This window comes from Gavia stellata, chromosome 2, assembly GCF_030936135.1.
Source record: "Gavia stellata isolate bGavSte3 chromosome 2, bGavSte3.hap2, whole genome shotgun sequence".
Taxonomy (NCBI): domain Eukaryota; kingdom Metazoa; phylum Chordata; class Aves; order Gaviiformes; family Gaviidae; genus Gavia; species Gavia stellata.
In genome coordinates this window covers 24,091,494-24,117,568 of record NC_082595.1, presented here as the reverse complement: position 1 = coordinate 24,117,568, position 26,075 = coordinate 24,091,494, and the positions used below count along the sequence as shown (strand labels likewise).

The 26,075-nt window shown below is 35.3% G+C and overlaps 1 protein-coding gene across 1 annotated transcript in view; it reads left to right on the top strand.

Annotated features, from left to right (window-relative positions):
- Positions 1-3,706: 3,706 nt before the first annotated feature.
- The window catches only part of CNST (consortin, connexin sorting protein), a 34,085-nt gene continuing 11,716 nt past the window's right edge, over positions 3,707-26,075 (top strand). Inside the window, exons 1-7 of the mRNA XM_059834779.1 lie at positions 3,707-4,109; positions 10,849-11,048; positions 15,613-15,643; positions 18,220-18,306; positions 18,779-18,893; positions 21,455-21,476; positions 21,654-21,750. Coding sequence (XP_059690762.1) covers positions 3,722-4,109; positions 10,849-11,048; positions 15,613-15,643; positions 18,220-18,306; positions 18,779-18,893; positions 21,455-21,476; positions 21,654-21,750 — 940 coding nt within the window. The 5' untranslated portion in view covers positions 3,707-3,721. The remainder of the gene's footprint in view (positions 4,110-10,848; positions 11,049-15,612; positions 15,644-18,219; positions 18,307-18,778; positions 18,894-21,454; positions 21,477-21,653; positions 21,751-26,075) is intronic.

Here is a 26,075-nt window from a genome sequence, read left to right as displayed (position 1 = left end):
AATTATATGAAGTTATATGAAGTACATGAAAGAGAACACTGAAGAGCATGGGCTTTTTGAAATTGACCTAAAATAGACATGAGTACCATGGTATTTCTGTAATGTACATACCGTTTGTCCTAAAGCAAACAAACATACAACTAATTTCTTCAATGCAGACTTTGTCTTTTAGCCACTTGCAATATTTTCCATCTTGTTTTTGATTTGTGCTATAATCACCATGATTATATATGCCAATTGCATGAATCTGTGTGGCAACTGGAACTGAAGCGCTTTCATTCATTAGCACCTTTTAACAGAGATCAGCACAGTTCTCAGTGTTAGCTTTTATTTCAATTTTGGGCAACCAGTGAAGGGAGGAAAGGTGTGCCTAGGAAGAAAGAAACATTTTTTCTTAGCATGGTGTTTATATGTACAATTCATTTCAATGGCAAAACAGTAAATACAGTAACTGCATGTTAATGGTCTGTTAAATATAGTTCAACTCAAAAGTGGTTTTAATTCCATTTTTTTTTACAAGTAAGTAAGTGTTTCTGCTTGTGTTTTTAGACAGAGCTAAAGTTTATTCTCATAGGATTTAGCTTCACTTTGGTATCTGCCTGGTGCCTTGGTAAAGTCAAAAGGAATAGCAGATAGCAACATTGAAAAGCAGTAAGGTAAAAAAGTTTCGTCTGGGGGAAAAAAAATCCTTTTAAAAGATCAAGGCCAAGACTGTTCATAATTCTTTGAATTAGCTCTTTCTGGTTTTTCATTCTCTAAGGAGTTGTAAGGGTTGTAGAAAGGAATAGATTTTCAGGGCTACTTTTATTTGGAGAAATACTGAGTTTCAAACAATAAACCAAGAAATGTTGATCTGTGCCAGCTGCAGAAGCTCTCCAGCCTCTCAGCTGGAGAGGGACTATCGTTTTAACCATATGTTAAAAGGAAACGAGTTAAATATTTTTTTATCAAAATGTTAGCTTCCTCTATAGAAAATGTCACTTGTCAAAAGCATCTTTTCCTCATTTTGCACAATCTAATAGGAAACACCTTGTTCAAATGCATTCATGTTTCTGTTCCCTGTGATAGCTGTTGAAAGGATAAACTGTTGTCTACTGATAGAAGCAAGAGTGTGGTGGTAGGACAGCCTGATATTTAATTATTGCTGTTAAAACTAATTCCTCGTTGGCTTTGGGCAATTTACTTCAACTTCTTTTGTTTGATATATCATTTAATCTATGAGCTGGGGAGGGCAGCAGTAGTTATTTCATGTGCTAAGAAGAGTAAGAAGTGAATCTTTCAAGTTTCATATGGTGTTTGGGATTTTTTTTTTTTAATGCTTTAGAACAGTTATCATCAATAAATCAACATAACTATAATGTGGGTGTCTGTAAAGAATATCTTCTCGTTCTGATTCTTTCTGGTCTGATTAAAGTTCTGTCCTCCTTTTAACCTTTCATTTCGTGTTTAACTCTTGAGAGAAAAGGGCTTGATAAAGGAGCGTCCTCGTAATGAACAGATGCATTCTCCAGATACGTATCTCCTCTAGAGTTTCCTTCTTTGTCTTTCTGGTGCTCAAGGAAAGGCAGTCTCTTATTTGGTTGCTAAAGGAAAATACAACTTGTGTCTCTAGTGTACAATTCATTATTCTTCTAGAATAAAATAGAATATTTCAGTTGGAAGGGACCTACAACAATCATCTAGTCCAACTGCCTGACCAATTCAGGGCTGGCCAGAAGTTAAAGCATGTTATTAAAGGCATTGTCCAAATGCTTCTTAAACACTGACAGGCTTGGGGCGTTGACCACATCTCTAGGAAGCCTGTTCCAGTGTTTGATGACCCTCTTGGTAAAGAAATGCTTCCCAATGTCCAGTCAAAACCTCCCCTGGTGCAGTTTATATGTTATAGGATAGACAGTATTTTTTGGTAGACTAGTATGGCTGGAAATGGTTAACAAGTTCTTCAGGCTGGAAGCAGAGATGGAGTTGTCCTAGTTGATGTTGACTTTTGCTTTTGTGTTGCCCAGCTGGTGGTGGCTTGTCACCTTCTGCATGCTTCCCTGGAACTCCTCACTGTCTATTTATCTTACCTGTACTTTGTATGCTTGTCTGTGAGGATGTTATTGGAAACAGTGTCAAAAGCCTTACCAAAGTCAAGGTAAACAGCATCCATTGTTCTCCCCTCCTCTGCCGAGCCAGTCGCCTCTTTGTAAAAGCCTATCAAGTTGGTTAAGCACTATTTACCCATCATAAATCCAGGCTGACTACTCTTGATGACCTTCTTGTCCTTCGTATGTTTGAAAATGGTTTCTAGGATTACTTGCTGTATAACCTTCCAGGGATTGAGGTGAGGCTGAGCAGCCTGTAGCTCCATGAATCCTCCTTCTTGTCCTTCTCTAAGACAGGAGTGATTTCCCCCCTCTCCCCCCCGCCCCCCAAGTTCTTTTAGCAATCAAAAAGGTTGTGGAGGGGTAATTTTGGGAAAATCTTTTTAGTAATCTTTAACACAAGTATGTTTCTGTGTATAAAGGAAAACATACTTATTCTCTAAGACATTTTTTCCATTTTTCTGCAATTTGATTTCTTCTAGCAAGTAAAATGAAACATTATCTTGCATATTTAGCAAGTGTGTATTTCAGTTATTTCAGTTGTATATACCAGGACATAAAACTGAAGAAACCCTGGTGAAGACAGTTTTCCTAAAATGCCTTTTCATTTAAAGGAAAGGATAGGAAGGAAGCTGCTGTAGGAGGCTTGTCTAAGCTCTTCTGTAATACAAGAGTGCTTGCTGATTGTTGGCTTCACTATTTAAAATATGTGAACTAAATCTAGTGAGTTGTACATAATGGAGCTATATTTCATCTGTATAATTGCTATGTTAAACCATCAGTATTGCCATGCTTCTAAAAGCTAAAGAGAGGAACTGATACAATAACAGTGCTGTGTAAGTACTGTGTAACTGCTGGTAAGAGTTACCCTTTTTTTCCTGCGAATATGCATCTAATTGCAGCATTGATTAGAGTTGCATGTTCACAAAAAGGGAAAATTGACCCCTGCTGAGGGTAGGTGGGGGATTAGGTTGTTTTCTTAACAAACCATCTGCTTCTGTGTATACTGAGGACACATTGAACGTTTTCTTGAAAATAAAGTGACAATCTGAGTCAATAAACATGTTCTACTTGCCTCTAATTCTTGTAATAGAGTTAATCTATCTGTATGTTTGATGTGATACCATCACTGACAGAATTAAAAGTTGTTCTGCTTTCATTCCTCCCTGGTTTATTTTTATTTCGGGCAAACTATGATCTTATGTGACAAGAATGCTTTTGGTTTAGCCATAGATTTAAAGGGGGGTGGTGGGGGTGGTTTCTGTTTATCTTTTTGTTTTTCTCATTTCCTCAGCTGCAACACTGTGAGCACTGCTGTAAAGATCAGCGGTGCTATTGGTCAGGTAACTGGAACCAATTATAGTTGGATAAAGATACAAGTTTATAGGTAGCAAAGCGTATCTACATACAAAAAACTTTAAGACTTACAATGGGGTGGTGGATTACTGTTTGAAAGAATTTCCCCATACTTTTAAACTACATCACTTGGCTAATGGGATTCTTTATTGGCTGGCATTAAGTACAAGGTTATTTATCCATTATAATATACATATTATAACTGCTTCTCCTGGTTTTATATTTTAGGTATAAAAATATTTGGCGGGAGATTAAGTGGTTCAACAAGTAACGCTCTAATGGATGACAGAGAATTTCCATCAAATGATCTACAGATAGACTCGAAGGACAGTCTTCCTGCTGACTATAGGGTGGAAAGTTTGGTATCTCATTTGGTTTCTTCAGCTGATGAAAATGAAAATCAACTTGATAACGATGGGAATGAGGTTCTGACCAGTAGTAGCATTGCTATGGGACAACAGGATAAAGGTGAGCAGGACAACATCAATAATAATGAGAATATGAACAGTGGAGACTGTACCCCAACCTGTAAGGAAAGTGAGACTGAGAGGAGGTCTGCAAATGTCCATATGGACCCCCAGCTGGAGGAGAAGCCTATTACAGAAAAACTGCCAGGTGGAAAAAGAAGTCCAAGAAGCAAAAGAAGCTCCAGTAAAAAATCTAAAGGTACTTTATAAAAATGTTTTTGTTCTGTTTACTTAAAATAATAGTACTGTAGTTCTCATCTGTGAACCCATGAGAAAGATATATTTTAGCTGTCATACTAATTATTTTTAAAATTTCATTAAAGGTGTAGGGTTGGGTTTTTTTTCAGAACTGTTAAGTCCTAAATCAGGTTCAACTCCAGATGTTTTCACCTTCTGTATTTAAACATTGGCTATGTAGCAAATGCAACATATCAAGGAAGCACGAGTGGAGGGAGGTGCAGAGTTTCAGTATGGAAATTGGGCTGACTTCCAAATCAGAATAGCCAGAAATTCAGGCAATATGGTTTTGTTCATTTGAACATTGTGCCTGAGTGCAAGATTTTGGTGTCTTGATCCAGTGTCAAGATTTGAAATCTTGGCATGGGTACCAAATAGCTTGATCCTGGCCTGCTGTTGTCAAATTTTATTTACATTTTTCAAAGCTTAATAGGTAATCCAAGGATGTGCGTTTTGGGTAATGAACTGTTCAAAAATGTGTTTCTACCAATTTTTGATGTTACTGCTCCTTTAGATCTTTTGGATATGAATTGGATAAAGAAAATGTACATGTTTATTACATGTTCTTATTTGAGATGCTTCTTCCCTTTTTGAATGACTAGGATTTGCTTGTGTCAACACATTGTGTTCTTATATTAGGTTTTTGCCGTAAATCATAAAGCTTATGTGTCATAGTGCTGCAAATATATTAATTAAAATGAGTGTGTTTCATCACATAGATATCTTTGGAAGTTACTTGGAACAACTGAATCATGCCTCCTTTTTTTTTTCATGCATTTTTTTTCATCTAAAGACTGAGAAGATGGGGAATTTGGCTACTTAAAATAGATAATTTTAAAATACAATTTTTCTGCTAAATGGCAAGTCTTTTATGGCCTAATTTGAAAACTGATGATGATCTTAAAGGATTATAAAATAGGTAAAGAAGGGAAAGCAAGGAAGTCTTGCGTTCCGTATCTTGTACGTATAGGCAAAATCTAGAAGAGAAAAATTTTATTTTCTAGTAGAGATAAGAGGATCCTGAAATCTGTCATTATAGGGAGAACAAGTTCTCATTAAATGATGCAGAAAGTCATTAAGTATATATTTCAACTGTAGATTTAATGTTTAAAAATAGAAAAAAATACTTAATTAAATAAAGAGATCAGCAGAAGTAATTGAGAACCAGTCATCTGTATGACGGGAATAACAACAAACAAGTTGATGAAATGTGATACAGACATGTGGACAGAGGTATCTGAAGCACAGTGAGAGGAAGAAAAGGAGAAATTCACCCAAACACTGACAGTTAAACTTTGCTTGTATTCTCTCTCTGTTCATTTATATTCTTGTTGATAAATGCAATCAACTGATGCAGAAGTACCACAAAAGGAGCTGTGCACAGTAGATGGCAGTTTTTTAGGCAAAAAGCAGAAATCTGAAATATAGAAAATTTCATGGAAAATCTAGAGACATAAAAAACCACAACAGTTAACGTCCTGCCTGCAAAACTCTTAAGAGTTTTGTTGAATTCCTATGAACAAACTCTTACTGCTTTATTAATAAAGAACCTTAACTGTTGTAGAAGGAAGATCAAAATATAAAATTACATTATATTTCCCATGGATTATGGGATAATTTACATTTAGCTTTTTAGATATTCTAACATGATGGTTCTCCTGTTTTCACACAATGTAGTGACTGTGTCACAATTTCTTCATGTTGCAAATGTCTTTATTTTAGTGAGAATCTTCCATTTAATTTTTAACACCAGCTATTTTAAACAATTCCTGAGTATCCCACTACATAAAAGAACCAAACTAGCTTTTTTACCTTTATACCAACTCAGAGATTAAAGGATAGAATAATCAAAGCAGAGTGGAAGATCCCTGAATGGGTGAAAACAGAGCACCACACAAGTAAGCTGGAATCACAAACTAAATACTTGCATGGCATGTATTATGGTAATTTTTTTAATTTTTATTTTTAACTATTGAGAAATCATGGATGAGTTACTTTGATTCATAGCTAAAGAAGAGATTTATGAATCTTCTTCTCTTTCCCTATAAGCAAACCTGTTAGGGTAGCTGTTAAATGTTGCCATTCTGGAAAAGATGACATGTGACTTAAAAAGCATGTTGTTCATATTCCTTCTCTTGCTAGTGACTAAAGCAATGAGCCTGGAATATGGAAAACTACATTTTGCTTATTTATTTGGCACTTGCTCAGCAGAAGATTGGTGATCACTAGAGAAGCCGATCTTCTGCTCTGGAAATATGTGTTTACTTTAGAAGAAAGAGCGGGTACTCGCACTTGCAATGTATTTGAAACCCTCTAAATATTTGCTTATAAAGCATAAACAGTTATAAGTATTTGATTATGATGTTTCTGTATATGCTTGGAATGTGTTGGAGCTAGAATTATCCTAGCTCCTACAGTCGGTAGACTGGTATGCAAGGTTAAGAATCACTATCTGGTTGAAGAGTCACCTAGTTCAATATCTTTCCCGACAGTGGCCAATAGAGGATGGGTAGGTAAGAGTATAACGACAAGGCAAAGAGGTAGTGATTTGTTCATGTGTTCTCCTTGCCATCAGCAATTATCCATTCAGTACTTCCCCAAGTGGGAATTGATAGACTGTAATAGCTTACAGTGAATTTGTCACCTGACTTGCAGTTAAATTTTGAGTCCATTTCAGTGTCCTGGAGCAAGTAGTTCCAAGATTTCACCTATGCATTTTTTGAAGAAGCACCTCCTTTTAGCTGTCTTGATGCTGCAGTAGATGTATTGGAGTGAATTGAGGAGTCTATAGCTTCCAGATCCCAAATTTATCTCGCATTCTTTTTGTATACTACTGATAGTTTTGAATAGATTATGATTATATCTGTTTAAGGAGGACACTGGTGATCAAAGAAGTGATGTAAATTTAAATTGACAAATTTAAACTTTGGTGATTATTCATACTTGGATTCCTTGCAATGAATTGTACTAACTTCAGTGCAGTAGAGATAGTAATTCATGAAGTGTCATCTGCTTCAATGTATTTCTGTAAAATGTGGACTTCAAATCATCCCTGTTCTTTGAAAATAATTTCATCTTTTTTGAAAAGATCAGTCCTGTCATAACTAGTAACATAATACTGTAAAATCACAGTGTAATTCCTTAATATAGTATAGCATGGTAACTTGCACTTAATCATTTTTCCCCAAGCTAAATTCTGCAACATATGCTTTTCCTGTAAATTATTCAACTTCTTGCTTGAAGCAGCTTGAAGGTGGGGGAAGAAAGTGAAGTGGTTGGGATGGATTTGGTGTTGCAGCAAATGAAATATATGAATATAAACTAGCCAAATTATATGAAAATTCAAGCAATGTTATTTTACTTAGTGTTCTTTGCCACACTAAAGAAGATTTTGAGCTTGCTCAGTTAGAGTTATATCTTTACTGCCAACACTCCTGTCTTAAAATATCTTCTCTTAAAAATGAAATATTTTTTAAATACTTGCTGGTCTTTTTTTTATTTTTAAATTTTTTTTATTTTAATAGTTCTTGAATTAATCAATCTGAACCAGCTTTCTGGTATTGAGTACCAAAGAATGTTTTTTTAAAGAGATTACCATATGTTTTCGGTACTAGAAACTTCTGTTACTGGTGGCTTAAGCTAATGCTACTGAATGTGAAAATTAAAATTCAATTAAAAAACAGGGGACAATATCCATAATTTTATTTTCATAGCAAATGCCTTATACTTGCACCTCTGACTCATTCTTAGGTAGGTGGCAAAAGCAACTCAATTTCATATACTTGCAGTACTGACAAAACAAAAAAAAGGTTAGACATTTTGAAAAACGTGTTTGTCATTTTTCTTCACATGGTCTGTCAAAATTGGATCTTTTTGCAAACATGGGGGTGCTTCTATGAACTCTTAGGGACATTTTGAGAAAGTTTTCTTCTCCCCATGTCTTAGGAAACATTGGCACACCCAACAGGGCGTAGAAGATGTAAGTTGAAACCTCTGTGAGTCTGGCAGAGCAGAAATTTGAACCCAGCTCTCTGCCACATTCCTAGTGAGTGCTCTGGCCATTGGAGAGTTGATATCTTTTGTGTTTTTTCACATTTATTTTCATAAAGGCTTTGGTTCCATTCTAGTATGGAACCAAATGTCAATGTATGGAGTAAATATCAATGCTTTGCAAAGTGAAAAAACTTAATCCTTGTTTCTTAAAATATCAGAAATATATGTAAGATTGATTGATTCTAGGAAAAAGCAGTGCTGTGTGCCCTTTTCAAGAACATGGAGAAAAAAAAATAATAAATAGGGATCTTAGCCCATAACACCTTTATGATGAAATAGCATTACTAAATGTTACTGCCTCAAGAAAAGTACTTGGTTATAGTGCTACTAAGGCACAAATATTGTCTTGTGTTTAAAATAGAACAAGGTAGAATTAATCTGAATGGCTGTAAGGCCTTGCTTCAGAATCAGGGGAGTAATTTGAGGGCAATAATTTGATTCCAAGTGAGTGACAGCTCAACTACATGTAGGAATAAGATGCGGTTTATAAACTATGTGTTAGCAACAGTGCCACAATAACATTAAAATGAAGGGGTTTCATGATAGTTGCTATTGAACATTTCAGTCAATGTTCATGTTTTGATATGACATGTGATTATTAACTGCTTAATAAAGTGCAGTTTGAAATTACTTTTTTTTTTTTCCTGGGAGAGAAGGTTTGCCAGAACATGTGGACCCTCTTTTCTGGTTTCATGATCATGTGCTGAACAGAAAGCTATATTTTTAAAGACTTAATTCCATCTCTGAAAGTACTTCCTGGCTTGTATCTTGCATCCAGTTATGTCTCTTGTTGTTTTTGGCCCACAGCAAGCCCAAATAAATACTGGAAAAGCAGAGACACGCATTAATATTGAAAAAGCAATGTTAAGTTACACCCATATTTTGTCTGGCAGTAAGCCCTGTGAAAATAGCCAACCACAGAGATTATTAGTACTCCTGACCTGGATAGTTTACTTAATGAAGAGTTTGAAATAACCAGAACTAGAACAGTGGAGCCTTCAGTGGACAAGCTAATGCCTTTCTTAAGCCCTAAATCTTAAACCTGAATCATTGCTATAGGGTTTTAGTTGCGATGAATACAAGGGGGTCTGAAATATGCTGAATGCCCAAGCCACAGTGAAAGTGTGATGGTTACTTGAAACAGTGCCCCCACCTGTCCTGCTTTTAAATGATAACATGATTTTCAGAAAATGGGTGTAGCTGGGGAAGAATAACATACTCATCATAAGTTGGGTTTATAAAAGTTTGTTGTGCACATTTCAGTGGCCAAATTCTTTAAGTTCTTTTAAAAAATTATGGGATTATTTTTTAAAAGTTCAGTCCTATGCAAATGTATCAAATTCAGTGTTGTTTTATGGAAAAAAAGTTCATTAATTGGTGGAATAAGCTGTGGTTTTCTGCTTACTCATAAGACTGTGTGTTATAGCAGGCCATCATTTATTGCTTTTATTCTCTGATCTTTGTGAGAAACTGGTCCATCCTGTATATGGGTAGTTGATTTCTCCCGCTGCTACTGCCCGCTCTACACTTCTTCCCTAATCTCATTTAACATTTCGTGATAACTATCATAGTCATCATCAGCAATATACTACAAATATTGCATTTCTAACAATAAAATGTGGGATTTGCATCCATAAATTTTTTCCTGTAATATTTTTATACTGTTATGTTTTACATTATCCTTCATATATGTTGCCAGTCCTCCACCTGCATGTCTGACTTTTTGACTTCTGTAAAATTGGAGACAGGCAACAGTGGACTGCCAGGGAATGTACCATGGAGAACCTAGTTTTCTGCCTAACAAAAAGTTCTGGAGGCTAAATTTGGAGCACACATCCTTGTGTCATTGTTACCAACGTAGATCACCACTAATGGCTTCATTCCCTGGACTCTCAAATAAACTATCCAACTGTCTAGGGAGGGTCTTCCTTTTCACTCAGCAGGACAGTCCCCCTGGACATCTGTCCCCCACAATAGAATCCCCCACTGTCATTGTCTGCTTATTTCTATCCTTTAAGATCCTGTCGTCACCATGAGGAGCCACTGTGTTATCATCTGAAGAACAGGATGAATTGTTGTTCCTTCCTTCACTGGGACATCTCCCTGTACAAGGTCCTTGGCAGGAGTGAAGAGACAGAGAACCTCATTTACACTCTCCTTGCCTACCTTCTTTTTGCCCTTTTTGAGCAAAACTGTGTTGCAAACAACCCTGCTTTCTCTCTCTGCTGTATTACAACTCAGTCTTAACATAGAAGTTTGTCTGCTTGGATCTAAGTATTGATTTTTTTAGCTGAAACTGTAACACCAGTCACAACACTTTTTATTTTAGGTCATCCTGGTTTCTTTATTAATAAACTGTGTAGAACAGTTTAGACTAGGTGGGGGTTTTTTGCCCCAAGTTGAAGTCAGGTCCCAGTTAGAAGTGTACAAAAATACCTGATGTATGTTACTGTGATTTTTCAGGTAGGTGAGCTGGCATTGAGACTGACCTATCACAATTAATTTTGACAAGACCAGTATTTTACTTACTTGCAGGGATGCTATTTAAGATACTAGGTTTTTATTCATAGCTTTTGTATTGAAATTTCCTAAAAAAGCAACTTGACGTATTTTTTGAATCATAACCTAAGTACTTGTTCTTTTTAAAGGAATTCCTACAGTGAGAACCACACCAATCAAGGAGGAAAATACTCTTATTACAGATTCTGTGTATGCTGAAGGTGCTGTTGAAGCAAATGAAAACTTTCACCAAAAAGAACGAAAACAAACATTGCAGTCTCTTTTCTCTTTGCTTCGTGAAGAGGTTGAGCAGATGGATTCAAAGATACTGCCCCTGTGTCTCCATCAGGTACTTCCTATGATTCTGGGGTGTTGCACACAATTTTGTTTTTATTTGAGATCTTTATTCATTAGGAAAAAATGCATTAATTCAACATATGCCAATATTCATATCTGGACAGGGTATTTTGATGTGTAGCAGGTGGTCGAGGCAAATATCTCCTCTAAGGTCTTCTAATAGATGTTGAATTATAAATTGCCTTGAAAGTATATTCTGCAGTTAAAGGAAACTCTTAAGGATGGGTTTTCTAATTCCCCAAATGATGAAATTCTAGTTTGGCAGGAAGAATTAGGAAAATAACTCTTCAACATACCTTAAATATGGTTTGTACAACACTGGTATAGATACAAGACAGCTGATGTATGGAATTATTTTTACTGTTGCAGACTTCTTTCTAGCATGAATTTAATGCATGAATACTAAGATTCAAGGTTTCTTAGTGTATACTTTTTTATAGCACAGTTACCACAGCTGCAAGACCAAAGGAAATACTGTGTGATTTGAAAAGCAATCTTTATTTACTAAATAGCCAGTATGTTTTTCTTTCTGGAGATTATGATGCAAGATGAATATGTTAATAGGACATGATGCAATATTAATTTATGGTTTAGTTGTGTCAGTGGACTAGAAGACTTTTTGTTTGGCTATAGTGTCTAATGTGGGCTATATATATAGATACTATACAGTGTCTGATTTGACTTAGTTGCATTATCTTCATTGTGGAAAATTGGACGATTGTGATATTTTAAACTTCTAAACTGTGGTGACACTCCTGCATTCTTATTCTCTTTGATATAAATAAGCGATTATATTTGAGAAGGAGGTTTCTTTTTAGTATTGCAAATTACAGATAATTTACATTTGACATAGATTATTTTCTTTTTTTTTTTCAGCTTGTGTTTGAGTGAAGATATTTGATATAGTTCCTTAATTTATTTGAAACCTAATTAGCATTAGGGTTAACCATTTGTACTTTTAGCTATGCCGAATTTGGTGGTTGTTCATGAGTCAGTACAAAGGTCTGTTTTGGAAAACAAGATAGTTAGGGCAAAAACTTCAAAATGTGTTACAAATGTTAAGGAGTATCATCGAACATGATGGAGGTGAAACCTGTTTGCTGCTTTTTAGATGAGGAAGCCAAACCCTAAGGGTAACAACCTTTTGAAAGTCATACAGGAACTGTGACAGAACTGAGAACAGAATCTGCGTTTCCGGATTCAAACATGTAACCAAACACCATCTCTTTTTTCCTAAGAAATATCAAGCATTTTGAATGGAGTGTTTGAAGGAAAGCTAAGAGAACTTGCAAGGATCATAACACACTTTTTAATCTGGGGGAAAAATAAAGGATTTTAAAGATAGCATTCGTGTTTTCATGTAAAGTGTGTCTATTAAGATTTTTTTTTTTTCTCCTTTTCTGGCCAATTAACCTGTCATCTTCAGTCTTTTTTTCAGATTGCTAATATAGTCTGCCAGTAACTTTCTTTTACGCCAAGGCTAGCAAATACTGTTCTATCACATTCTCTTTTTATTCTGTATGACAAAATTTGATGTAAAATGAAGACCCATGTCAGATGTTCTGGAGTATTAACAACCTGCGTTGTTAGTGGGAAGCCCATATTAAATATCTAAATGCTGTGGGATATTAGGGGCTGTTCTAAGGGTTAAATTTGAATTAAAATAGGATGTCATTTTTTTCCTGTCTTGAATGGGATTCATGTGATCTGTTTAGCATTTGTTACAGAATCTAAGAAGTACTTATATAAAAAAACATAGATACAGAGCTTTGGCAGCTCCAGAAGTCCGTAGGAGACTACTGTGGATAGCAGACAAAATGTGCAAATAAAGGATGTAGGAAGTCACTTACCAATTCTGTTTTGGAGGTACTGGGCTCAGAATTGTCTAGTGGTTAGTAATAAAGCTGAAAGCCAGGAATACGCAACTTGTAATCTAGACTCCTCTATCAAATTGCTATCTTTTTTGAGCAATCATCTTCAGACTTTTGTAAAAGTGCCCACTTGTTAAGCCCTTCAAATTATGAGTGCCTAAATTGATACACCCCCAAAGATTTTGAGACCGAATGTGTACTCCCACAGAAGTCATTGGAGTATCAGCTATGAGGCATCTCAACCTGAATGTTCAGGTACCTGCAATTACTGGACACATCTTGCAAGTGTGGCCCTTGCGACACCATGCATGGCAAATACGAAGACTGCCGACATTCACTGTCCCTGAAGATTGATTAGTTAATGCTTGTAAAGGTCACTGATACTGTAGAGTTCTGTGGAACAAAATATTTTTACTTCTGAGGTTTCTATTTTTTGTGTTTTATTGCATTTACAAGCAAAGTTGTCAGTATTCCTCAGCTTTCTAGGAAAGTCTGCCCAGTTTTCTAGCAAGCACGAATAAGTTGTTGTTGCAAATCTCAAATATTATTTGTCTACAGGGAGGAATTGGAAGAAAAATGTTTTGATTACCACGTTAGCTTTTCTATACAGTGTTACACCTATTCTTTTCCAAGTATCTGCTCTATCTTTTCTATAATACTTCCCACCACCAACTCGGAGTCAAAGTGAAATTCTGATTCTGATTAGAAACATGCTCATTTTCTGACTGTCTTTGGATACTTGCTTTCTCTGAGCTGGTTGCATGGACTCTAGTACAATGGTGTCTTTTGCCCTTTTAGTCCAAGAAATAATCCATTTTGCCAATTCTGGGGGGAAAAAATAGCAAAAAAAACCCAACAACCAAACAAACCAAAAAACTGATACCTTTACTTATTATCAGGAAAGGTATTTTTTCTAACTGGCATCTTGACTTTTCTTCTGGAAGTTCTGCCACTTGTAATTTTGGCTTTGAAATAGCTGGTTGAAAGAAAAAGCATCACTAGGAAGAGAATAGTAAATCTATTTCAGTACTCTGTAATTAAAATATGTAGATTTGATATAGCAATAACTTGGTATACTGGAACATAATTTTCTTTTATGTTTGCATGCCTGTGTTCTTGGTTTATATACAGCTTCTCAGTGTATAAACCCTTGATGAGCATATATTTACTGTTCCTTTTTGCAGTGATCTGTTAAAGATATGTGTTACAACAGTACACAGTCAGGGTGAAGTTGTTTTTTAAGATGTTGCAGCTAGACATCTTGAATGCATAGGCATAAAGATCCCTTGTTCATTTCCTAGCCATTGGCTAAGATAGCAGCTTTTACAGCAGCATTTAATGTCAGCTTACATGTTTTGTTAAGCTAGAAGTGCTGGAGATTGACTTAGGTGTTGAAGTATTTTGTATGTAGTCTGCCTTGTGTTTGATTTTCCTGGTTCTCCGTAATTGCTTTGGAATGATTTTTGTTCTCTATATTGAATCTCCTTTGCACTTTGAGCTCTAAATGCAGCAGGGAAAGTTTGCTTATTTCTTGTGTTGGCTCCCTGGTATTTCTTTGTTTTGACATACGTGTATTAACTAAACATCCATCTGAGAGAACAAGTCTCAAAGAATTGTTGTGATTTTTAGGTGGTTTGGTTTTTTTCCCAATGGTCGTCTTTGGCAGAGCTGTCTTGTTACAAATCTAGTTTTAGTTGTTCTGTTATGGAAATGTCAACCTAAGGAGGAAGAGCTGCAGATTTGTTCCATGTCATAACAACTACAGTGCAAATCAAAGAACTGCCATCTGGCTTAACTCCATTACTTGCTCTGTTGTTGAAGAGCTTCAGATATCAAGATGTTAGGCTTAGTGAACTGACACATGAGATAGAGGATCTTTAAATCTTTTTAACACAGCAGAACAGCTTCAGGAAAGGAAGTGGCAGAAGGCTGCTGCAATGGTATTGTCTGGCTTCTGCGGGTGGACTAGGAGTAATACAGAAAAAAACTAAGAACTTGAGTCCTCTTATGTTTATCTCATGAATTTCAGATATTCATATTGTAAATATTTCAAATTCTATGTATTTGAAATATTTGTTGTAATTATTTATTATAAATATTTATTGTAAATGTGATATAAACAGGAAGGTCATCGGTATGTGTGTGATGCTGTGGTAGGCGATATTTTTAGTGTCTTTTATCCAAAGATTGTTCCTCTCTCATCAGTCAGGAAACCTCCGTTTCTTCATTTTACCAGATTGTACTGTAATGCTTGGGAGAGCTCAGCAATGACCTTAATTTGGTCAAACATAAGGAAACAATGGTCAATAACAGAATTCAAACTTTTCAACTCATATCAGTAAACACAGTACTTCTGTTCTATGTGATTTTAAAACTTTCTAATATGACCATTTAAAAAGTTTCTGAAATAATATTTTGTTGTTTTAACAAGATAAAACCCAACTAACGTTTGGGCAAATCCATTTGTGTGAGAGGACTTAATATTTCTTTGTTGCTTGATATTATTTTTAAACATATTTCCTAGAATTAGAATGCACATATTTAGTCTGAACATTCATATTTTACCCAAACTAAATATGAATCTGCAAAAAATATGTTTAAAACTATGATAAAAAGTTCATATTATATCCTTACCACTCTCATGAAAATTATAGAATCCTAATTTTTCTCTTTTTACTTTTGCAGATAGCTGAGACCTATTTTCAAGAGGAGGAATGTATCCTTTTACTTGTAGAAATTGTTATGTGATATTAAAAATAATCTGACCTGATAGAACAAATGCTTTACCATTGACTCACAGGTTGTGGGTCAGGTTTAGGAAGAAGTGAACAGCCGTAATTTACCCATGAGTGAATATGCAATATGTTAGCAAGTTCTTCTTAATCAGGCAGCTGGAATATGAGTTAAGTAATAAATCCAGTTCCAAAAGCTGTACTGATATAATCATTAGTGGTTGTGCACAAACAAGGAGAAAATATTTTCAAAGAACTTCTGCTTTTATAGGATAAGTTCTCTTCTAAGTATTAGTAACTGGGAATATGTCCAATCTAGATAGGGTACATATTCTATTATATCAAATAGGGCACTGTTATAGTAAGAATAAAATTATCACAACAGTTGATTAGACTATGTACTACAAGTGTCTAGATTAAAATAAAAATACCAAACACACCGAGCTAAGGGAGATCAGCAACCTGCAAACAATAGCAACATGTTGTTTGGCAAATGCAAATTAGTCGAAGTCGTATCAAGGTAGTTTTTCTGAAACTGTTGTAGGAAAATATGGGTAATTGCTTCTGGGAACAGCTAGTTCAATGGTCCAGTTTATTTTGATTTGTTCCTATAAAATACAAATAAGTTTGGTCAAAAAGTTATAATAACTGAACTGCTGCTCATTGCTCTGATATATTTCAGTAATTGTGGGAGAGAATAATCATATCAAACCTTAAAGTGAAATTATATTTTTAGAAAAGGTGGACTGGGTTTTACTGTTTGCTTTTAACAGAAAATGATCAGACTGTAAAAAGAAGAGGCAAGACTGGTAAGCCTTTAAGGTATATGTGATGCGCTAAGATGCGTCATAAATTACAGAATCTGTGCATACAGATTATTTCTTTATTATGTAATTTGTTCTGAACAAAATACAGCAAATAGGCGATTGTAATGGTTAAATAACAAAGCGCATAAGAAACCTGGAACGGTATGCTGGAAACCTAGCCAAATTATATTAGCCTGTAGTATAAAACCAGAGAAATAGCTGTTACAATATTATAAAAGCAATACATAAAATAAAATAGCTATCACTGTCTTAGAAGACTGTACTTCTGTCTTGGTCATCCTAATTCAAAAGCATCCATCAGAAAATCCAAAATACACAGCACAAATTAAAGGCATGGAAAAAATCTGTAGTAAATTATGGCTCTGCAGGTGGAAATATAGTAAATTTAAAATGCATTCAACAGTATGATAGAAAGACAGCTTCTCTTTCACAGAAGTTGCTTTAATTGAAGGGCACTGTATTTAAAGCTGATCAAAGGAAATATTTTTTAATGCAATGTACACCTGATGTGTGGAATTCAACACCACCATATAATACATATTTATGAAGGATATCTCCTCTGTACTTGCAACCATCAGTTTTGTGAGGTTAATAAAGAACTTGATCATGTTGCACTGTATTAATTATCCATGACAGGCATTTTAATTCATCCAGTGCAGAACTTCATATTAACAATAATTCAAGGTTTGTTGCTGTGGTCCTCTAAGGCTATCTCTCTGATCTGTAATTCTGTTTCTAATAACAGATTTCTTGAAGGCAGGGAATATTCTTTCCATTAATATTGTAGTTCATAAGCCATGCTATGTGTATGTTGCATGAGGCTAACAAGAATAACAAGTACTGGTTGTGGTTTTGTAGTAATTACTCCACTATTTTAATTAGCATGAATAATGGAAAATATTTTGTCTATATTAGTAAGAACCTCATTCACTGTACTTCTATCCTTGTTGTACTGTACAATTAAATTCCAAATAGCTGGCAAAACATGGCTTTAAACAGAACAACTAACAGCTCGGGCTTGATGGAATTAGAATTATCCTGACTATTACAAAATGTATAACTATCAGTATACCTTTGTGAATATATTGATAACCCTAAGGGAGGGGAAAGAGTTCTTCATCTGGAAGAAAATCAAGCAGAATCTTCAGAAAGAAGACAAAAGGGGAACTCGGCTGTCCAAGAGTGTTGTATACCGTGGTTGAAAAGGGGGACCATATTTTTTGAAAGTTTGAGTTGGGCAAATTTTTTAAATACTGTCTCCATCTTGTCAGTAAAAAGGAGCCATATTTTCAGTTAGTTATGGCTGTTGGCATATATATACATAATTGTATTTCTTGAGAGATACATGCTGGTATTTGTAATAATTGTTTTGCTTTCATTTCCCAGATATTTCATTTTCTGATAAGCGTTGTCAGCATAATAACATTTTGGTCATTTCTTTCTAGAAACACTTTTGTTGGACTTAAGGCATGTGGAAAGAGGTAACTGCTGAAGAGAATAGGATTTTCATTTTTGGAACTTTTCTCAACTTATTTTACTTCTTACTTGCTGTTTTCATGTCTGCTATTATTTTCTTCCTTGCACAGAAATCTGGATAATAAACATTATTAATTTTGGTTCAGTTATGTAAAATTTCAGGTACATAATGATTGCCCTTTCAAATATGGTGCCAAATATAAATAACTTGTAACATGTCCATATACGTGTGCATTTTTCTTTAACCTTTCATTCAGATGAGAAGGCAGTGAAGTTCATTCAGCTTGAACGACTGTATCACGAGCAGCTGCTTGCAAATCTTTCTTCCATACAGGAGCGGTGGGGTGAGTACAGGCTAACCTAATATGGTAGAAGAAAGAGTTAATTTGTTTTGTATTTGTAAATAATAGAGTATACATTTTGCCAGCTTAAAAATGTTACATAACAAAACCAGTATTTATATCAGAAGTTCTCTGAGCTTGTTGCAAGAAAAGTATTCCTGCTTTAGATTTCTTCTCACACATTTAATGAAAAAGGTGCAAATAGTTTGTCATTCTTTATTCTGTTCATTGAGACTTTGATCCACAGTTATTTTGAGCTTATTTTTGGTTTAGGGTTGGTGAATCTGATGTGTTGAAAATAAAGTGTGTTGTAAAAAAAAATACTGTTTTTTTGCATAGTCTGTAACAAAATTGTAGAACATACACAGAAAAGTTGTCAATATTTCTCCATTGATTAGTTTCACGTATATATTTTATATTAAGCAAATACTACTTTTATAATACTTTGGGTAAAAATTATTTTGATTTAATTTAGAAAGAAAATGGAAAACAGCAATTCCTAGTCCAGTTACAACACTGAGGAATTCAGCTGAAGAACTGAGCAGTGAAGAGCTGGAAAGGCTTACTAGAGTTTGCTCTTCACATCAACAGTAAGTATAAGAAAATATTATTACTTTTCCAGTACCAATATGTTAGCACAGCTGTTGTCTACTTGCCAGTATAGGTGTTTTAAAATAGTCAGTGTTAAAATAAAAGTTGCATCCCCTTGACTTCAGTGAATTTGGTTATAAAGTGGTGGTTCTTTTTGATATGTAACTAAAATGTTTCCGTTATGATCAATTTTCACAATGTTTTAATATGGTTTGAGGAATGTATAGGGACTAGATCTGAACTGTTTTCAGCAAATCATTAGTTTGCCAGAAATGGAGTTTTGAGTTTTAGTATTTTCAGTCAAAGTAAAAAGTGAGTAGTTTTAATTTAGGAAGAGAGAGACTGTAGAACTGATGATGGTGCTTGTGTCTGATACTTGTTGTTTTAATCACTGTTTTTAAATGCAATTGCCCAGCATCTCAGACTCCAGCACTCACATCTACCCTATAGGATTTTATTCCCAAATTTTCCACATTTTAGGACAATTCCCTAATGCTTTAAGCCATTCTCATTATCTTCTGTTGATTTCATATAGGTTGCATAAACATTATGAAGCAGTGATTCTGTAGTTTCCTAGTCTGGCAGTATTCTTAAAAGGTGTGAAATCTTAGTTTGTACCTGTTTGGCCCGATTCATTAGTCTCCTGAATCAGTATATCACAGTATCACAAACTTTTGGACTGTGCCTAGGGTGCTCTTCAGGGTAGTAACACATAGAGGATTGTACCCATCAGGAAGGAGAAGATCCGTTATTTCATGGGTGAATGTCCTACCTATTAGACATTGAGTTTAAGGGACAGATGGAAAAAACTATACCAGCTGCCACTGAAAAATGATCAGCCAATGATAACAAAGGAACTAACCACATTCAAAGGCTGTGAAAAGACCAACTTGTGACAGGGGAGATGCTCTCAATCAGATGGGGAGGGAGAACTTTTTCAAATACATTTGCATTGGCTTAGTCAGTCTGGATGTAATAAAAGCCAAAATGGTCCTGTTGTTCATAGAGAGTATGATTTGGCTTCCACATTTTTTACTTCTGGGTGACCATACAGAAGTTTGAAAACACCCAGGCTGACTGCCAGAACCCAGTCAGGGTTTGTTTATTTGTAGTCTGAATGTGTTTGGGAGGGAGCCCCTGGAAAGTGTACTCCTGCATTTCCACAGGAGGAGGAGGCAGCAGCTCTAGCACTGTAGCTGCCTGCATGTTTACACCTACAGCCTGCTGCTACTGAGAGATTGCACTCTGAGCGCCTTCAGGGTTCCTCAGCCTACATTTCCTTGCACATGACCTTGCAAGCGCACAGAAAGATTAAGATTCAAGTCTATTGCGATTTATATGCTGCAACTAGCAGCACCTCCCTATTGTCACCTCCATTGTCGCCTTCTTGAGAATAACTCTGCTTTCGCCTTCTGATTCTCCCATGCAGCCTCACTTCGAAATACAAAATTTCAGTTATGTAACATCATTCCCGGTTCTGAGAAACCCTGCAATTTGATAAAAATTAAGGCTTGTGTTCATTTGCTATGATTAGTTCTCTGGATTTAATATTAATAATCTTCCAAACTCTCTAGGCAAAAGCCTATTTGCTTTTATTATTTCATGTATTTTTTTCCTAAGTTTTAATCTCAGTTTATTTTGTAATTAAAATTGTACTTCAATTTTTAATGAATAACATGCAGGCCTTGGAAAATGTGAGCATTTTGCTTTTGTAATTGAAAGTAATGTAACTTTTTCTGATGCTCAAGGTCTACAGCTACATACTGGGTATGTTTGTTCTTTAAAGATACTTTTGAGTGTCCCTTATATGAAGTTTAAATGGTAAAATTTAACAGTCAATGCAACTTTTAAAAGTTTTTGTTAGAGAGTATATGAACGTCAGTACTTTCCCCTCTTGTCTCTCCTACTTTTTTTTCGCTAGCTTTAAACAAAATGCTCAGTGTTTTATCTTCACTGCTGTATGAAAGGCAACAAGACAGATTATGCATGATAAAACACATTGTGCATGAATCTCTACACAGTTTGCAAAGTCCATGCTGACTGTTAGCAATGCTGACTCACCTGTGAATCCCAGTGGAATCAGTGGGAGCTGCTGTATCTTACAGTACCCAGAAAATGTGTCCCAGTATAAACAGTCTGCAGAGAGGGAAATATGTTTTGTGGCTTTTTTCCCATTCCTCAATCTCTGTTACAGTGATTAGTATTTTTAATACTAGTAGATACTGAGCCCTTACATGAATTTTAAAGCTGGTAGAGTTTCTTCTGAGCATAAAGTTTTACAGGAATTTTAGATTGCTTGATACATTGCAGTAAATTTTCTTTTGACTGCTTTCTCAATTAGGTGGACAATGTTTAGGCTAATTGGTCTTCTGATGATATTCACATATGGTACAGATCTGTGCTTGAAAGTATGCTAGCATGCTGATGCTGCTTCAATGTAAGAAAAGTTCTGTACTAATATTAGAGCAGAGCAAGGGCTTATAAGATTTCGATTACATTTGTTATGAAGAATGTTGCAACTAAGTTGTTTAATTTTTTCTTTTTTTCTTCATTGCTACAGGCCACAGGCATCCACAAATAAGGTAAGCAGCTGTTTAATTGAGATCTGCTTTGTCAAAGATTGCTAATAAATATATTTTTAATATTATTAGATATAATTTTTCCAGTTTAGTATAGAAACTGTTTGAAGTTTGGATGTCTCAATCACAGTGTTCCTGTTTAATTCCAAAAATTACACGAAATACTATCATATTTTACAGCTAGTAGCTGCAGAAAATACATGGGAAAGCGGTTGTTCGCTTCAGTTAATGGAATCAAAAAATTTAAAGGAAAGAGAAGCTGCTGCTTTTAAATCAGGTATGTGTATGTACATGTGCATACATTTATTTTGAAGATGATACTGTAATGACATATTCCTATAAGTACTATGAAGCTATTTCATTTGAAGCTACAGCATTTGTTGGATTCCCACAGATTCACCCATTTGTGCAAATTATTTTTTTTCACAACTGCACAATGGACATACTATGCAATTTTAATTAGTCATTGATATTCAGCATTGTAATGAAAGTAATTCTAGCCTCCATCAAAAAAAGTCTTTTTAAATGTGCATGCATTTATAGCAGCCTGCATAAGCTACAAAATTGTGTAAAACTAGAGATAAGATACATAATTTGCATGTATAAAATATAAGGTAAACAATCTGATGACAAATAGTCTGAGTCATGGCAATTCAGTATAGTTAACAGTATTAGTAACTATTTTAAATTACATGCAATATACTGATTTTGAGGCACATTTTTCTGTAACAGCACAGAAAGTTAGGAAGCTTTTGGGGGATCTTGAAGAGAAAAACATACTTCAGTTAATTTTTTTAAGTACACACTTTTATATCAGCTTCATTTTCCTCCTCCTGCCCTGGGGCAGTGGCTGTTGTGAGTAATTTGTTAGAATCGTTGGGTTCTTATGAAACATTTACAATTTAATTAATTGTTAAAATGGAGACAGAGGGGGAAAGAACATTGGTAGACTACCAGGCTGTGCTTTATCTCTCCTCTCTTTGAGCAAAAGGTTTCTACTATTGCCATGTTACAGTTGCCAAAATTGGCCTAAACTGAGTACATTTCCTCAAAAACAGATAGAATTTCTCACAAGATGGGAGTTGGCCTAAGTGACCTCAGGAGGTTCCTTTCAACCTAAACTATCCTACAAGTGTGTATCAGCCAGGATGTTCAGGAGAATCAGGAATTAACAAAGATACAGTTCTTTACATGTGTGGATCCTCCTCATCTTCATCTTTTTTTACCATGACCCCTATAATGCCTTTTCTCTGTCTTTGTTCTTGTAACCTAACTAAACACAAAACATTGAAAACATGAAACAAAGATGTTCTACAGCTCAGAAAGCAGATCAAAAGAACCCAGTGCTTTTTATTTTTGGATGGTTGGAAGTTCCCATGGAAAAAAAATAAGGCACTTACAATTTTCCCTATTGTTTTTATTCCAAGTAGAAACAAAAGCTTTCTGGAGAGCAGAATTTCTGAACATTTAAAACTTCTGAATTAAGGAGTATTTTGTGTCAATGTTAAAATACTGTAGTACAACAGCTAGACTGTTACAGGGCATCTTGAGAAACAAGGGTTAAAGTAAGAAAGAAGAATGTAAAGAAGATACTTCATAACAACTGCGCCTGGCACTCAGACGTATTAGAGATAAAGACTGTCTTCACTGACTCTCTGCTAACTAGCAATAACGATTAGCACAAGGACGAATCATAGAAAAATAGAGAAGACTGACAAAATAGTGCCCTAGAGTTAACTTGTCTCATTAGAATCTCATTATAATACTAAGAAACACACCTCCTAGCTAGAAAAGCCCCAACCCAATTAAGCCCCTTATTCTCTGAGCATGCGTGGTGAATTAAGAGAACTGCAACTTTAAGATGAAGTAAGGAAAGTATTAACCAATAGTTAATTAAGGGGTAGCACCAGTAGGCGTAACTAACTTTGTTAACTGTTTTAAATACCTGTCATGATTTTAACCCTGTGTGCAAGCTTTGAGAAGTCCCCTTGCACCCGGCGCCGCAAGAAACATGCCTGCTTTATAACTCTTTGTGAGTTGTGAAGTTTGTTTCTGCATGTCAAGACATATTAAACTTAATGTGGAAGTAATTAATGGCATAAATGGATTTTTTTAATGTCTTTTTCTTAATGTAACTCTTCTGAAATGTCATCAAAATCTTTGGGTTCCTGTGAAATGTTTGTAAGTTAATAAAGCTATGTCATCCAATAGAAAGCAGTTCTGCTGAGAATTTTCCAGCCGTGCTAAATGCTTTTTCAACACAAAGATATGAATATTTCCAGCCTAAGTCAAATTTAAATGCTTAAGATTCACAAAAGATGCTTTTCACAAGATTAGCACGTTCTTGAGGAAACCATCACTTCTCACCCTGACAGGTCTTTTCATCTGTTAAGGCAGTGTGTGGTCAATTAGCTACTGCTGCCCTTCACTGAGTCAATGTCTCAGCAGCGTGGGGCTGAATGTTTTTGTTGCTGTTAGAAGGTTTTGGGTAGGGAAGGCATCGGTATGAACTAATACAGAAATTGGACAAAGGTGATCCATAACTCTGAATCTGAATACACCACTCAGTGCTGTGCAAAAAATATCCGAGTTGTGGCTGAGTGATCCAGCTCAGGACTAGAAGCAATATGGTCGTTTGGGGCTAGTTCTTGATTTTTGCCTGAATCCCAGCAGAATCCTATACTATAATAACCATATGCTTCCTAATATTTAAACTAACCTGTTCAACTTTAGCCTAAATGCATGGGCCTTCTCATTGAAAACTTAGAATGCTTGTCTTCTGCTTTTTGGGTGGGTTTTTTCTCTACATCATGAAAAATGAGAAGTAAATGTGTAAGCTTTTTCTTCCTCTCTTAGAAAAGTATCTGCTAATCTGCAGTGAGAACCACTTAACTCAGTTAGCTGCTGGTAGTAGAAGTCTGACTTACAGTAAGACAGGAAAAAGAAATTCTCAAGTGGTTTGAAGAAGTGGTCCGTACTCTCTCTGCTAGGCTGCCTTGGATTAACAGGATAAAAAAGTGGTGGCTACAGGTTTCTGCAATGAACAAAACAAGTGTCAATTTTAAATTAACTCTGGGAAAAAAATCATTTCTTAAATTACCATAACTGCTTTCGTTGCTAGAAAATTTTTAGTAGACACTTTGTTATATCTCTGATAGTCAGATAAAAAATACTGCCGCGTTGGTGGGTATGTCTTCATTTAACTTAGTAGGAAAAAGCATCTTTTCTAATTAAGTGTTCAAGTATTTGTCTTAACTTGCCTTGAGTCTATAGTGGGAATGGGTTGTCTAACGCAGGTGTTTTGAAGTAGGTGTAAAGAAAATATTGAAAGCTTCTGAAAATTTGATGTGAAATGTAACAATCATCATTACATCTCAGTTCCTGTACATCTGTAGTTAGATAACAATGCTACTATCATTTATTACTTTCTTAGGAACAGAGCCCTGAGCTCAAGGGCCACCTTTTATGGTAAAGAATTTGATTTAATTTCCAATTCCCTTTAATCTTCATTGCAATTGGGGCTGCCAACAAAGATGCCTGTTGTAATGTAGATGTATCCACTAGGAAAAATTGACAGATGGTAACAAAATCTTGGACCAATAACCCAGGCTGTGTTTGAACTCATAACCTATATGTGAACGGCTCAGTATCCCGTCACAAATCTGTTTACCTGTCTACTCATCTGTGTCGAATTTTCCAAAAGTCACTGTCTCATACCCATTTCTTCTTTCAGTGTTTTACAGAAGTTAGGTTCCCCCTACCCTTTCTATCTGTTAATGTTGTTCTGGGGTTTTTTTCTGCATTTTGAGATGGATGGATATTCTTTTTTTTCAATTTCCAAGCCTGTCTTTTCTAGACTACCTTGTATTTCATTATCCTTTAAAATGGGGATAGTTTAGAATTTAATAAAATTGTTCAATACAATGAATTAATGGAAACATTTCTTTAAAGACTAATGAATGTGACCCTGTTTCATGTAACAAGTTCAGGAAATTGCTCAGATTTTAAGTGAGGTTTTAACAGGTCAAGAAGGATAAGATTGGCATAGAGATCTTCAGTTGTTCTTTTGAGAATGTATACAGTTAATAAGGGTGTTGTTTGATCTTTTCATTAATCTAGTCATAAGACCTTTCTGCTTTTTGCTATGACCAAAAAATGCAAATGAGTGTTTTCTAGAGGTATTAATCTGTTGTTTGAGGTTCTTACTATTACTGTAACTGTAGTCCTACTGTAATATAGTCTTAACTTAGTTTTTATTAATGTATGGAATAAAGACAGTTTCTGTCATAGTGAGCTTGCTTTGGTATTCTAATTCTAAACACCCCCTTTCTCTCTGTAAGCCTAAAAGGGGAGATTTGGCTTTGAGCTTCTCATAATGGCTAATGTCTAATAATTTTATTGACAACTTGGGCTAACCATCTACTCCTTCAGATCCTGCCAATAGTAGGTGAATTCACAAGCTATGTAGAGTTCCCCTTGTTTCTCTCTGGAATTTCAGATAAGAAAAATTCATTTTCATTTGTGTTGTAAATGTCAATACAGAAATAAGCTGCATTCAATTGCATTTTTTAATATGTAAACTAACTTAGGTATCCAAAAAGC